Source organism: Nelumbo nucifera, chromosome 3 (genome assembly GCF_055504915.1).
Source record: "Nelumbo nucifera cultivar China Antique chromosome 3, China Antique-T2T, whole genome shotgun sequence".
Classification (NCBI taxonomy): Eukaryota; Viridiplantae; Streptophyta; class Magnoliopsida; order Proteales; family Nelumbonaceae; genus Nelumbo; species Nelumbo nucifera.
Window position 1 is genome coordinate 90580303 of NC_142651.1, and position 15713 is coordinate 90596015.

Genomic DNA, 15713 nt, shown 5'->3' on the forward strand with positions numbered 1-15713 from the left:
ATTTTGTTCCTGATAGGGATTGAGAATAAGGATAGGGGTTACTTTTATAATCAAGGTCAGGAATGGGAAATATGATCCCCGCCCCGAACCCATCACGTTGCCATTCCTAGTTGCAATCCTAAAATGTAGGGCACAAGGAGTGGTCATGTGGGGCAGCACACCCATGAAAATCACAAAAGCATAAGGTTGCATTTGGATGCAATGCAAATCAAGAACCTAAGTAAATTTCACATCAATTCGGTTTTGTATGCATTTGGAAAGAGGGTGTAATTATTATCGATGCAAAACTACACTCCGGTTCAGTTTTGCATGCATTTGGATGGAGTATAGTTTTACGTTGATAATTGATGTAAAACCTCATCAACTCTAAAGTTTTACATCAATAGTCGATATAAAAACTATATCAATTTTATCAATGTAAAACTTTACACTCTTCTACCTATCACTATTTTCAGAAAAGCAACGGTCATTTTCATTGTTCAGTGTAAAACGTGATTAGTGTATTTTTACAAAGACGTTTTACCCATCTTTTAGACTTGGAGTGTTCTTTTATGATTACTGTCTTAATCGTTTGTTACATCTATTAGAAGAAAATCTCCTTTTAATTTGAACTCTGCCATAATACTCCAATTTCCAGCAATAAATCAGAAAATTGTTTTATTTCATTAGAAGATGCTCGCATCAATTACAAAGCATTGTGCATCATGCTTGTGTCAATTCGCCATACCACGTGAGTCTGCACTTCTGTGAATTTGAATCCGTGCAGCTTTTTCCATGATACCAAATGACATCTCAACTACCGGCTTGTTAGCTTCTTCTAACATATATAATTATTAATTGGGAAACTACGGAAACACACGATGCAAATTCTGAATTCCAGCCGCCCCCCCTACAACTAGCTCTCTCCCCCTATAAATCACATCATGTTCGTGAATTTGACATCAATTAAGGGTTAGGATTGATGCCCAAAATACGAAAAAATGCACCATCTTCAAGCTTTTAAAATCTTAATGCAAAACCTTACAATATCTTTTATTTATCAGATCTGTCAGAAGATATTTCAATATGAATAGACACCTAAATAATAGGATTGATGCCCAATTTAAAAAATTCCAACTATGTGAATAATTAGGCATGATACATTTAAATTCAACCAAATGGCAAATCCAACCTGTGGCAATGACTAATTGACCATTTTAATTAAATCCACATGCAGAGTTTGCAGGCCATAGTGTATTAATAGTACTGGAACAAGGCAGCCACCAGAGTGCCCAATATGGACAAAATAATTATGAATATGGCCTACGTACCCGAGGGGGTTGGAGATCAGACGACGACAATCACAATCCTCATTTATGATTTCTATTTCTTCCATTATTGGAATAGATCTATAGGTTGGCTAAAACAGTTCCTCTCTGCGTATGAGCAAATTGATGATCATGGCAACAAAACAGTGGACATTGGGAAGCTCTATCTTGGTACCTTGCGTCCAGGAGTTGGCCAAACAACATCTTGTCATAGTTCCACCTCGGTATGTACGTTCACAACACCCTCCAATCATCTCTAATCCTGATTCAATTCCAACGATTCCAGTCATCGATATGCAAAGCTTACTTTCTGAAGAGTCCATGGATTCTGAGCTATCTAGGTTGCATGCTGCTTGCAAAGACTGGGGTTTCTTCCAAGTATGTCTCCCCTTCACCTCTAAGCTTCTGTTTTACCTTCACTATCATCTTCTTCCTATTCTCTTTTATTGAAAAAGGAAAAAAAAAAATGTTGATTTTGCAACCAAAGTCCCACAAGAAACATAGCTGCTGTGAAGCCTAAGAAGTAGCAGCACTAATTGAGAACAGATTTGGTACTAGAATCTAGCTACCCCTTTTGAAAAACGAATTGGGAGACCTTCAAAGATTTTTGAGGAGAAGAAAACTAGGCTTTTTTTGTTTGCAGCTATGTTTAATTTGTTTATAACTATGGTTTGTACTCCTTATCTGATGCAAAATTTGCACTTTTTGGGAATGATGGCAAATAGGCTGGTTTTGATGAGGGTCTCTAATCTCTTAACTAACAAAATATCCTTATGTAAATAAACCATGTATTAATTATGCTGTGATTCGAGGGGACTGATATTTAAATATATTGCAGTTGGTAAACCATGGAGTAAGTTCATCACTGGTGGAGAAAACCAAGTTGGAGATTCAAGAGTTCTTCAACCTCCCTCTAGAAGAGAAAAAGAAGTTTTGGCAACTCCAAAACGAAATAGAGGGATTTGGGCAGGCTTTTGTTGTATCAGAGGACCAAAAACTTGATTGGGGAGACCTTTTTTTCATGTCGACTCTTCCAACCCATCGGAGGAAGCCACACTTATTTCCCAAACTCCCCCTTCCTCTCAGGTCTCTCTCTCTCTCTCTCTCTCTATCGATTTTTATTTGTTGTACTTCATCCATCTAGATTATCTTCAACAACCAAAATACTTTTTTGCACAGAGACACATTGGATTCTTACTCACAAGAAATGAAAAGGTTGGCCATGAATATTCTAGAGCTGATGGCAAAAGCTCTAAAGATGGAGGTTGGAGAGATAAGAGAATTGTTTGAAGATGGGATGCAATCAATGAGGATGAATTACTATCCTCCATGTCCAGAACCAGAGAAAACCATTGGTCTTACACCTCATTCAGACGCCTCGGGTCTAACCATTTTGCTTCAAGTTAACGAAATGGAAGGCCTCCAAGTAAGGAAAGATGGGATGTGGGTTCCAGTTAAACCTCTTCCAAATGCTTTCATAATCAACATCGGTGACATTTTGGAGGTAATAACTATATGTTTATTCTTGTGAGAATTAATGGTACGACAATTAAGGGGGGGTGTTCCACAATATAGTTGGTTTTGTTTTTGTAAATGAAATTACACAGCTGCCATTAGCAAAAACAATATAATCTTACTGATGTAACAGTTGTTTTTGTTTTAAAAAATTGCGAGCACCTCCTAAGGCTATGTTTGGTTTGAAAGAAAAAGTAGGTAAGAAAACCTATACAAGATGAATTTCTTCCCCTATTGAGTGGGCTTGCCACAACTATTTGGCCCAGATGAAATTGCCAATTACTACTTGTTGCACAGTATCTTATTTTTTTAGCTTAATTTGCTAAATTATTATATGGTCTCTTGTGACAGATTTTTACAAATGGAACATACCGTAGTATTGAACATCAAGCAACAGTTAACTCGGTAAAAGAGAGGCTCTCAATTGCCACATTCTGCAATCCGAACTTTGACAAAGAAATAGGACCTGCACCAAGTCTGATCAGCTCAGGAAACCCAGCATTGTTCAGAAGAGTTGCATCTGAGGAATACTTCAAAGGTCTCTTTGCTCGAAAACTAGATGGGAAGTCATACATTGATGTCATGAGGATTCAAAATGGAGAAAGCAAACAATAGCTGGGTTAATTTGCCTATAAATTAATCTGAGGATTGAGTAGAAAGGATGTAATTAAATAAATGTAATAAATCTAGTTATTTCAGTAAACAATTACATATATTGATGTCATGTAACAGTATTTCAGTAAACTATTGCAAATTTTGTGTAATTTCAAAATTATAATATGAAGGAATCGGAATTTGAATTAGCAGGAATGGGATTTCATTCTCAAGGGAGGGGTAGGGAATGGCCATTCCCTCAAATGGGGAAATGTCATTCCAGCAGGAATAGGAATGGGATTCCAATTCCACCCAATCAAAAGTTAGAATCAGAATAGCTCATTCCGATTCCGATTCCAGACTCTCTTTCTCTTAGTCCAATTTCAGCCATTTTTACGAGGCCTGATTTTATACCCACATGATACCCAACTGTAGAATCTTTGGGTAGCATGCGGTAGCAGATGATAACTCGTTTTGAGACCAGATTCAGTACTCACAAAATTTGTATCCACAACATCCTCACAACACTTACAGCCATGCATTTGGAATATCGCAGTACTTATATTTTTCGTCCATGGGAAGATGTTCCTAATACAGGGCTGCAAGTGTTGTCAATACGGTGTGAGTATAAATTTTGTGAGGATTGAATCCGAATTAACTCGTTTTACAAATATGTAACATCTTTGCAATAGATTGTGACAAATGAGCATGGATCTGCTGACCACATCTTTGTTATCACATTAAGAACATCTTCCCTTGAATGACAATAAATAGTCCTAGAGCTGATGAAAAAATCTCTAAAGATGGAGGCTGGAGAGATGAGAGAATTGTTTGAAGATGGTATGCGATCAATGAGGATGAATTACCATCCTCCATGTCCCCAACCAGATAGAGCCATCGCTATTACACCTCACTCAAATTCTGTGGGCTTAACCATTTTGCTTTCACATTGAACATTGGTGACATATTGGAGGTAACAACTAGAAATTTATTCTTATTAGAATTAATAGTACTATTTCTTCATGGTCTTGAATAACTTGCACAAATACTCGACCCAAATGGAATTGAATTAGGACGGACTATCTGAATGAGATGGTTGTTCAGCAGGCTATGGAACCAATGAAAGTTCTGCATGTCAATGGTACAATACGTGGGACCCACAATGAGAAATTGCCATTTGTTGTATGAGCTTAGTTTGGAGGAGTACAAATGCAAATATCTACAGTACAAATGCATATGAAATAATATATATTACAAGGATTTTGCACTCTACATATTTGTATTTGTACTCCTTCCAAATGGAGCCATAGAGTTTTTAAGTCTTCTGATTTCTAGTCTAAGGGTGCATTTGGTTAGCATATAAGATTTGAATTGGAAACCTTAGGAATTAGAATCGAAATCACTTATTCCTGATACTTGTTTGGTTTAATCAGGAATCGAAGTCAGATTTTGGTTGATATTCTTTGATTCATTTGGTGATGGAAATGGAATCAATTGATAGTTTTCAATTTTGTACTAGTCTATTTTTAATTTATTATTACTTTTTTAATATTTCATCAATATATAATTATTATTTTATTAGTACATTATTATTGTTGGTATTATTATGATTATTATTATTACTTTAATAATACTTTTTATTAAATTTTATGAATAATTTATTATTTTATTATATTGTATTATTATTATTTTTAGTTTAGTAATATTCTATTTTTTGTTTTATTATTTTAAAATTAATCTATTATTAATTTAATAATTAATATGCTAGTATTTTATTATTATTGTAATTATATCATCTACCAATAGTTGTATAGCATTTTTTCAAATTATTGTATTTTTTAATTTTATTTAAATTAAATGTAATTTTTATTTTCAATTCGTAATTATATCATCTACCAATATTGTATGCTTTGTATCATTCAAATTTAAATGAAATAAAATTCTTATTTTCTTCCAATTTGTTATTCACTTCGAGTCTTTGTCTCTTTGACTTCTTATTTTGTTAAGTATTTGTTTTTCATTTCTTTGTTCGATTCCTTATTTTTCAAATAGTTCCCAAAGGAAAGTTAAATATTTTAATTTTACTTAGCAAAGAAATAAAAATAACAAATGATATTCTTTTAGAAGAAATTTTGGATTGTCTTAGTTGTGATGGTTTCTAAGGGCTCATCTTTGACCCACTTGGTGAAGTAATATATTACAACAACGAGGCACTCTAACATTCCTCATTTTGCAAAGGGCTAGGGGCTGCTAAGAGCCAAGAGGATCGTTGTAGGTCGATGGAGGATGTTAGAGTGCCTCTAGAATCGGTCACACTTTTGTGCTAACTCGATAGCATCCGTCTGAATGGTCGACCAAAAGTATCACTAGTTGAGTGTCTTTTGTGCTAGAGCTCTACCCCGCAAGTGGACGTCGTAGATGCCTTCATGGATTTCTCGGAGCACGTACTTGCCCTCCTCTCATCGGAGGCATCTGAGGTAAGGAAAAGTGAAGGATCTTTTGTATAGCTTGTCTTCAAGCAACGCATAATGGGCTAACTATCATCAAACCTTCCTTGCTTCATTCTTGTCGGACGACAGCTGCTCATGTTGTAGGTAGGCGGGGATGGGGTCCATCCAACAGGGAATTGTTCTCTCCCAAGGAGAGTTGTCTAAATTGACTTCACGTAGAAATTTCTGTAATTGTTTCCAAAATCTCTTGACTAAGAAAGTTCCATTGGAACTTCCAAAGTAAGGAGTCTAACCTGTTCTAGTGGTGGATCTATTTAAGTATGCCTAATAAATATGTCTCCATTAATTAAGATGCTAGTAAATATGGTGGATTCACACAATCTCCTTCATCACCTCTAGTGCTTAGTATTGCTTTGTTGTACATGACTAGCTGATACAAGGATGGGGAAACAACCATCAAAGCCATATCACCATAATGTACTTCATACCAGAAGGAAACCCAAGAGCTATCTCCATGTTAAATACTTTCTTTCATGTCATTTAATTATGTTAATGAACTCTTGTAAGTCTTCATGATTTGGGAGAATTAAAACTTATGGTGCTTTTATTTGTTAAGTTTAACTTGGCCCATTCTTTCTTAAGTATTGAGCTTATGTAGGAAGATCCAAGGACTATTAGTTGATCCATTAAATTAAAAAAAAAAATACTCATTTTAGTGAATAGTGGGAGTTCAAAAGTTTAAAATCCATTATCAATCTCCACTTAATGTAAAAAAATTGTACAATGGTTAAACTCCTGAAAAGAAATTTTATGGGAAAATAATTGATGTGTTATGTCATTTCTTCTTTGCTGAAATTATAAATCCTAGAAATTTTATACATAAAATTCATTGCTATACACCCATTCCTATGGATATTAAACTAACCAATACAGTTATCATTTACTTGTTGAAAATAAAATGAATGGAAAATAAATTTAGGTCTAGGAAGTTGAAAGCTTTTTCTTTATACATATGTACGAGGTTGATTTGTTCTATGGTTAGTAAGCTCCTGAAAGGCTATAACATTACTGACCTATGATTGTGATGGTTTCTAAATAATTTTAATTTGCAAAGAATGTGTTCCTTGAGTTTTTGAGTTATAAACTATATGAATCCAACTTATTATTTGTAATATCTTATGTCTTGTGGATTTCATTGTGGAGGTCATAAGGATACATAAGATAAAACTATTTGAAATGGTGAACTAGCATCAAAGCCGAAGGAAAACATCTAACGCAAATGTCTATTAGGAAACTACCAAAGAAAATGGTAGTATGAACCACAACAACATAATAGAATCTTTACCAAGGGAAAATAACTTGGTAGAGTTCAACAAGAGCTTGAATGGAACTTGCAAAGGGAAAAGAACCTGAAGGGATGGGAGATCCATCATATGGATGTCCGAACATGGTAGGAAGGTAGGGAAAATTTTCAAAAATTTCATTACTCCCATCCGGGAATCCTATTCCCAATTTAGAAAACTGCACTTTCAAGGTTTGTTCTTTTAACCAAACTAGACCAAATCTAAAACCAAGATTAGGGAGGGATATACCTGATACGGAATCCACGCAAAAAGCTCCTCTCGAAGTAGGTGTTCACACCCAAAGACTGTAATAAATCCTCCCTCCATTGAATATTACACAGCTTAGGATGACGTAGGATCAATAGGTAGTTCTTCACCAAGAACTTGTGATTCTTCAGCAAGAATCGAATGGGGTAGTGAGCACAACTTCAAAATTGTTTCTTCCAGCGAGAAACAATATCAAGATCAAATCTTGATCAGATCCAAGAACTAGAGATCGAACAGGGTAGGGCGACAAGAGTAGGAAGAAAAAGAACTGAAGGCAAGATCAATCTAACTGAGTTGTCTTCTCTTTGTGTTGTTTTTGGTACCTTTTTCAGGTATGCCATGCTCTCTATTTATAACCTTAAAGATACAACCTCCTAATGTGGTTAGGAGTTTCCTGATCCAAATCTTTATTTTGGATATGAACTCTTTAAGTGATAGGGATAATCCCTTATCTTATCTATAGTTCAAAATCAGCTTATTCCTAATCAAATTAGGAGTTTCCTGATCCAAATACTTATTTGGATCTGGACTCTTTAAGTGGATAATAATTATCCTCTTATCCTTATCAGCTGATCCAAACCCAGATTTGCCCCTATTTAATTCATCCAATTAACCCAATTTGAAATCGGCTTTTAGGCCCATTAAGCTTTCTGGCTCACTTCCTTTTAATGCTGGCTAGCTTGGATCTCTTTGTATGGCATGGGACCCTATAATTGATCTACACATCAGCCACATGGGTTCAGCTTAGCCTCTGTTACAAGGCCTATCTGAATTCACTACTAAATATAGTGAACCCCTGAGTCCATCACCATGGGCTCTTAATGGTCCCAACATTTACACTAAATGGTCATTGGGTCCAGCCATCTTATGAAGGCCCAAGAACTATGGGCAGATGCAAGGTTAGCCCATCTGGTATAACTCTCAATGGTCTTAAACTTAATCTCTCAGCCCTTGATGATCAAACACTACTCGATAAGAGAGGATCTCTCCCTCGGCTGCAAGGTACAGTTGTGCACTCTCTACTCACATAGATCCCAGGAATTAAAACCTTTTGCAAACATTTTGAAACCATAATATATATAAGTATATCTCCATTTTCTCGATCATTCACTTTGTCCAACAAAGGGGCTGATCTTGTCACTATTATCATCCACTCAAATGAATTCTCGGACTGTCCCAACATACCCAGGTTTTGACCCCCTCTAAGGATCTCACTGATTGGCATATCAAAGACAGCCCAATCTGACACCTAATGCAGTATCAAAATTGAGTCTAGGGGTTAAGTGTAACATTTCAGTTTTGCCCATCTATCTCCAAGGTCCAGGGCAATACTGGAATTTTGGTCTGATTCAAGGTTTCAAGAAAACCCACACTACATGTACCTCTGTTCTCACCTTGGTAGCTGAGACCAGCCACCCCAACCAACTTGGCAGTACTCCAGTGTCAGCCTTGACAGGATAAATCTCCCCAGATCTATCCAATGGTTATGAAGATTCTAAACTAACACGAGTCTCATATGTTCCCAGTTTAAGGGTGTTACACACAAACACACTACAATAACATGAATTAAATATGTACTTTATTCATTGACAATAAATGTCATAATGTACATCATGTTGATTGGATCTAAGGGCATACACTATCTAACAACTCCTACTTGTACTTAGGTTCAATCATGTACAAGTTGGAGTCCCATACTTTCCACGTGTTTCTTAAACACTTTTTGTGCCAGTGGCTTAGTCAATGGGTTTGCCACATTCTCTGCTGATGCTACCTTTTAACATCAATCTCCCGTAGATCTAGTGTTGTCACACAACAGTGGAATGAGTGATGTGCTGAATTCTAAATTCCAGAATGAACACCTTCATTCATTAGGCAACCTCATTTACGACAATGTGCTCGACTTGGGTTGTGGAGTATTTTTCTTACTATACAGGACCTCGTCGTAAAGATGTATCCAGATGTAGACTTTCTATCATCTGGGTCTGACTGGAAATTGGCATCAGTATACCCATGGATCTGTAGTGAAGTACCATCGAATACCAGACAAAAATCTTTTGTCCGTCGAAGGTATTTTAGTATGTTTTTCACAGCAATCCAATGCTCTTGTCATGGGTTAGACTGGTACCTACTTACCACACTTACGGCCTGAGCAATGTCTGGACGAGTGCACAGCATGGCATACATGATGCTCCCTATGGCAGAGGCATAGGGAACTGTTTTCATGCCCTCAATCTCCTTAGGTGTCTTGGGAGACATACCCTTGGAGAGAGTGACTTCATGCTTGAAAGGAACATTTCCTTTCTTGGAGTTCTCCATACTATATCTCTTGACTATCTTGTCAATGTAAGTAGGTTGGGATAATCCTATTATCCTTTTTGATCTATATCAATAGATAGATTAGTCAGCTGTTGGAGGAAGACGGGTTCAAGGCAGGGAGGAAGAGGCCGGCCGAGGACGTCGTAGGGGGCCAGCCATAGCAGAAGGTTGAAGGGATGAGAGATCCATCATATGTATGGCTGAACCCTGTAGGTAGGTTGGGCGAAATTTTAAAAATTTCTCTCTCCCATATGGGAATCACATTCCCTGTTTTAGAAAACTACATTTTCAATGATCAATCTTGAACCCTAAACTAGACTAGATATGAAACCAAAAGGTAGGAGAGGGATATACCTGATATAGAGTAGTAAAAATTCCCAATGAAGGTGTTCATGCCCAAGGAGATCACCAAAGACTGCTCCCACTGAAGATGACATAGTGTAGGGTGGAGCAGAATGAGCAGGATGGCTCTTCAGTAAGAATCTTATTCTTCACTAAGAATCTAATGGAGGGCGAGTGAGCATGACTTTAGATCAGTTTTTCTCCCAAAAACTGATATCAAGAACCTTTCTTGATCGCTCCTACAGGTGAAGATCGAACTGGCAATGGCGGCAACAGTTGGAGAAGGCAAGAGCAGAAGATGGCATCAGTCCAATTGCAATTGTCTTCTCTCTTGAGTCAGTAATCTTGAAGGATGATCTGGGGTTTGCCCTTCTCCTCTATTTATAGCCTTAAAGAGAGGTTCTTCTAATCCCATTAGGAGTTTCCTAATCCCGATCTTGTATTTGGATCTAGACTCTCTTTAAGAGATAAGGATATGAAGGGATGAGAGATCCATCATATGGATAGCTGAACCCTACAGGTAGGTAGGGCAAAATTTCATAAATTTCTCTCTCTCCCATGTGGGAATCGCATTCCCTGTTTTAGAAAATTTGTAATTTCAATGATCAATCTTGAACCTAAACCAGACCAGATCTGAAACCAAAAGGTAGGAGAGGGATATACCTAATATAGAGTAACAGTAATTCCCAACGAAGGTGTTTACAACCAAGGAAAACGCCAAAAACTGCTCCCACTGAAGATGACACATCATAGGGTGGAGTAGAATCAGTAGATGGTTCTTCATCAAGAATTCGATGGAGGGTAAGTGAGCACGACTTCATATCAGTTTTTCACCAAAAACTGATATCAAGAACGCATCGTGATCGCTCCTATAGGTGGAGAACGAACTGGCAATGGCGGCAACAGGAAGAGAAGGCAAGAGTAGAATATAGCGTCAGTCTCACTAGGGTTGTCTTCTCTCTTGTATCTAAAATCAGAATTAAGTGAACTGGGGTTCGCCCTCCTCCTCCTTTTATAGCCTTAAAGAAAAGTCCTCCTAATCCTATTAGGAGTTTCCTGATCCAAATCTTGTATTTGGATCTAGACTCTCTTTAAGAGATAAGGATAATCCCTTATCTTATCTACAGATCAAGATTAGCCCTCCTAATCTCATTAGGAGTTTCTTGATCCAAATCTCTATTTGGATATAGACTCTCTAAGTGGATAGGGATAACTCCCTATCCTATTTGATGATCTAAATCCCATAACCGCCCCTCTTTAATTAATCATATTAAACCAGCTCGAATTGGGCTTTAGGCCCATTAAGCCCATGAACTCATTCAGCCTCCAAACTGTTGCCCAGTTGGGTATCCTTGTACGGCGTGGGACCCAAACATTGATCTACATATCAACCACATGGGTTCAGCCTAGCCTCTTTTACAAGGTCTAGCCGAATTCACTATAAGAGACAGTGAACCCATGAGCCCATAACCATGGGTTCTTAATGGGCCCAACACTTACACTAAGTGGTATTTGGGTCAAGCCACCTTATAAAAACCCAAGGACTGTGGACAGATGCAAGATTAGCCCTTCAAGTATTTCCCTCAATGGTTTACACTAAACCTCTCAGCCCATAATGATCAAACACTGCCCGACAAGAGAGGACCTCTCCCTTGGCTGCAAGGAAAAGTGTTGCACTCTCTACTCACATGGATCCCGGGAATTAAAACCTTTTGCAAACATTTTGAAACCATAATACTTGAAGGGTGGTCCATCAGAGAGAGTGTTGTCGGCAGTTGAAACCTTTTGCAAAACAAATTTCAACGATTGAAATCAACTGCCGGCAATTTTGGTTTCCATCAGAGAGAGTGCATCCCCGATCATTACCTTTGTCCGACAAAGGGGTTGATCCTATCACTATGATCACCCACTCATATGAATTCTCGGACTGTCCCAACATACCCAGGTTTTGACCCCCTCTAAGAATCTCAACGATTGGCATATCAAGGACAGCCCAATCCGACACCTAGAGCAATATCATAATCGAGTCTAGGGGTCAAGTGTAACATTCCAATTTTTCCCATCAATCTCCAAGGTCCAGGGCAATACTGGAATTCTGGTCTGTTTCAGGGTTTCAAGAAAACCCACACTGCATGTACCTCAAGTCTCACCCTGGCAGTTGAAACAAGCCACCCCGACCAACTTGGTGGCACATCATGTCAACCTTGGTAGGATAAATCTCCCCAGATCTATCCTATGGCTGTGAAGATTCTAAACTAACACGAGTCTCATATGTGTCTAGTTTAAGGGTATTACACAGAAACACACCACAATAACATGAATCAAATATGTACTTTATTCATTTACAATAAATGTCATAATGTACATCATTCTGATTGGAGCTAAGGGCATACATTGTCTAAAAACTCCCACTTGCACTTTGGTCCAATCTGGTATATGTCGGAGTCTCATACTTTCCACGTGTTTCTTAAACACTTTCTGTGTTAGTGGCTTAGTCAATAGGTCTGCTACATTCTCCGCTGATGCTACCTTCTGAATTAGGATGTCCCCTCTTCCAACTATCTCCCGTAGTACGTGGTACTTCCTCTCGATGTGGTTCGACTTTGAGTGGGCTCGTGGCTCCTTAGCCATAGCGATAGGTCCAGTGTTGTCACACAACAGTGGAATGGGTGATGTGCTGGATGGAACTACTCCCAATTCATGAATTAACTTCTTCATCCATATGGCTTCTTTGGCAGCTTCACTTGTGGCAATGTATTCAGTTTTGGTTGTGGAATCTGCCGTGGACTCATATTTGTTGCTTTTCCAGCAAATAGCACACAATCCTATCGTGAAAATGTACCCAGATGAAGATTTTCTAACATCTGGATCTGATTGGAAATCGGCATTAGTATATCCCTGGATCTGTAGTGAACTACCATCGAATACCAGACAAAACTCTTTTGTCCTTCGAAGGTACTTGAGTATGTTTTTCACAGCAATCCAATGCTCCTGCCCTAGATTGGCCTGGAATCTGCTTACTACACTCACTGCCTGAGCTATGCCAGGATGAGGGCACAGCATGGCATACATGATGCTCCCTACGACTGAGGCATAGGGAACGTCCTTCATGCCCTCAATCTCCTCGGGAGTCTTGGGAGACATGCCCTTGGAGAGAGTGACTCCATGCCTGAAATGAACATTTCCTTTCTTGGAATTCTCCATGTTGTATCTTTTGACAATCTTGTCAATATAAGCAGATTGGGGTAATCCTATTATCCTCTGCGATCTATCTCTATAGAGTCGAAGACCCAATATATAGGAGGCTTCTCCAAGATCTTTCATAGAGAATTGTTGTGAAAGTCATACATTCACCGTAGTCAACATTCCTACATCATTCCCAATAAGTAGAATGTCGTCTACATACAGAACCAGAAACATAACCTTATCACCACTGGATTTTCTATAAACACAGGGCTCATCCGGGTTCTGCTCAAAGTCAAACCTTTTGACAATAGAGTCAAACCTGATGCTCCAACTCCTAGAAGCTTGCCTAAGTCCATATATGGATTTATTTAATTTACATACCATGTGTTCCTGACCAGCAGCTATGAAACCTTGTGGTTGCTTCATATAGATATCTTCAATAAAATCTCCATTCAGGAACGCAGTTTTGACATCCATTTTCCAAATCTTGTAGTCATGGTATGCTGCTACAGATAATCGGATCCTAATGGATTTAAGCATGGCCACCAGTGAAACGGTTTCCTCATAATCGATGCCTTCTTTCTGAGTATACCCTTTCGCCATAAGTCGAGATTTGTAGGTCTCAACCTTACCATCGGGGCCCTTCTTCCTCTTATAGATTCATTTGCAATCAATTGCTTTTACCCCAAGGGGCGGATCTACTAGAGTCCAGACTCCATTGGTCTTCATTGAGTCCATCTCAACTCTCACGGCATCTACCCACTTCAAAGAATCTATGTCCAACATAGCTTTCGTATAAGTCACGGTATTCTCCTCACTGGTTGTAGCTTCCACCAGGTAACTTTCCTGGTCATAGCCGAAACGAACTAGAGGCCTAGAAACCCGAGTAGATCTTCTTGATTGGTCATTACTTGGAACTTATGGGACACCTCCCACTACCCCTAAGCTCTCCTCATCAAGAACAACTTCTTGACGATGATTGTTCAAGATGTAATCATCCTCCAAGAAATGGGCATTTCGACTACAGAACACCTTTTGTTCTCCAGGGTCATAGAATAGGTAACCCATAGAGCCTTTTGTTCTCCAGGGTCTGGTCTTGGATTCCAATTTGTCCGCACTCGTTCTTTTAACATGTGTCGAAAACCCCAAATTTTCAAGTGTCTCGCACTTGGTTTCTTACCGGTCCAAAGCTCATAGGGATTCTTCGGAACTGATTTGGTTGGAACCCGGTTCAGCACGTATAATGCAGTTTCCAATGCGTAACCCTAAAAGGATGTGGGTAACTCTGAGTGTACGAGAAGTGACCAGACCATATCCAATAAGGTCTTGTTCCTCCTCTCTGATACACTGTTTAGTTGTGGTGTAGTAGTAGGAGCTAACTGTGATACTATCCTATTGACCTTTAAGTAGTCCCTATATTCGTCAGAGAGATACTCACCACCTCGATCCGATGGAGGGGTCTTAATTTCTCTTCCTAACTGTTTCTCGACCTCTTGTCTGAACTTCTTGAACTTTTCAAAAGATTCAGACTTGTGTCTCATTAGGTACACGTAACCATACTGAGAGTAATCATCGATGAATGTTATAAAATAAACATGTTGGTTATGTGTCCTAACACTCATGAGACCACATACATCAGTATGTATAAGATCAAACATACCTGTACATCTTTCAGGCTTACCGTTAAATGGTCATTTCGTTATCTTACCCTGAAGGCAAGGTTCACAGGTGGTAAGATCTTCTACAGTTAGAAAATCCAAATGACCATCCTTTATCAACCTTGTGATATGATCTATGTTAATATGGCCAAGTCAGTAATGCCACAAGCACTCGGATTAACCGTATCACGGGTTCTTTTCTTGGGGATATCGACCAACGTAGTTTTGGTTATGTTAGTTTCCAGAGAAGGATGGAGAACATAGAGACCATTCTCAAGTTCTCCGTATGCAATGAATTTGTTATTTCTTTTGATAGTAATCGTATTACTAAAAAGAACAGAATATCCATCTACACACAATTTTGAAATAGAAATCAAATTTCTTCTCAAATTCTATACATAAAGACAATCTTTTAGTACAATAGTTCATTCTCTGAAAATTAACTCTACGGTTCCTATAGCCACAGATGCAACACTTGCAGAAATCCCCAAGTAAAGAGTTACTTCTCTATCACTCAGTCTTCTACTTATCCTGAACCCCTGTAGTGATTTGCATGCATGAGTTGATGTCCTAGAGTCAATACACCAAGAAGCAGAAGTTACCAACAAATTGTTTTCTATGACACAGGATTCGAAATTACCTTGTTTCTTGAATTCCAGGTACTGAGGATAGTTCCTCTTCCAGTGGCCGGTCTGTCTGCAAAAGTGACAAGCATCTGATGCTCTGTCCTTC

General features: G+C 38.4%; 1 protein-coding gene across 2 annotated transcripts; it reads left to right on the forward strand.

The window, feature by feature from the left end:
* Positions 1 to 1274: 1274 nt before the first annotated feature.
* Positions 1275 to 3586, forward strand: LOC104608961 (protein SRG1-like). 2 transcript variants are annotated; one of them, XM_010275086.3, is made up of 4 exons: positions 1275 to 1685; positions 2146 to 2393; positions 2487 to 2811; positions 3174 to 3586. In XM_010275086.3, exons 1-4 carry the CDS (start codon positions 1422 to 1424, stop codon positions 3435 to 3437), a joined length of 1101 nt encoding a protein of 366 aa, XP_010273388.1. In that variant the 5' UTR covers positions 1275 to 1421; the 3' UTR covers positions 3438 to 3586. The 2 variants fall into 2 exon arrangements, with proteins under 2 accessions (XP_010273388.1, XP_088755922.1); XM_088899796.1 differs by having other exon boundaries at positions 1283 to 1531.
* The last annotated feature ends 12127 nt before the right edge of the window (positions 3587 to 15713 follow it).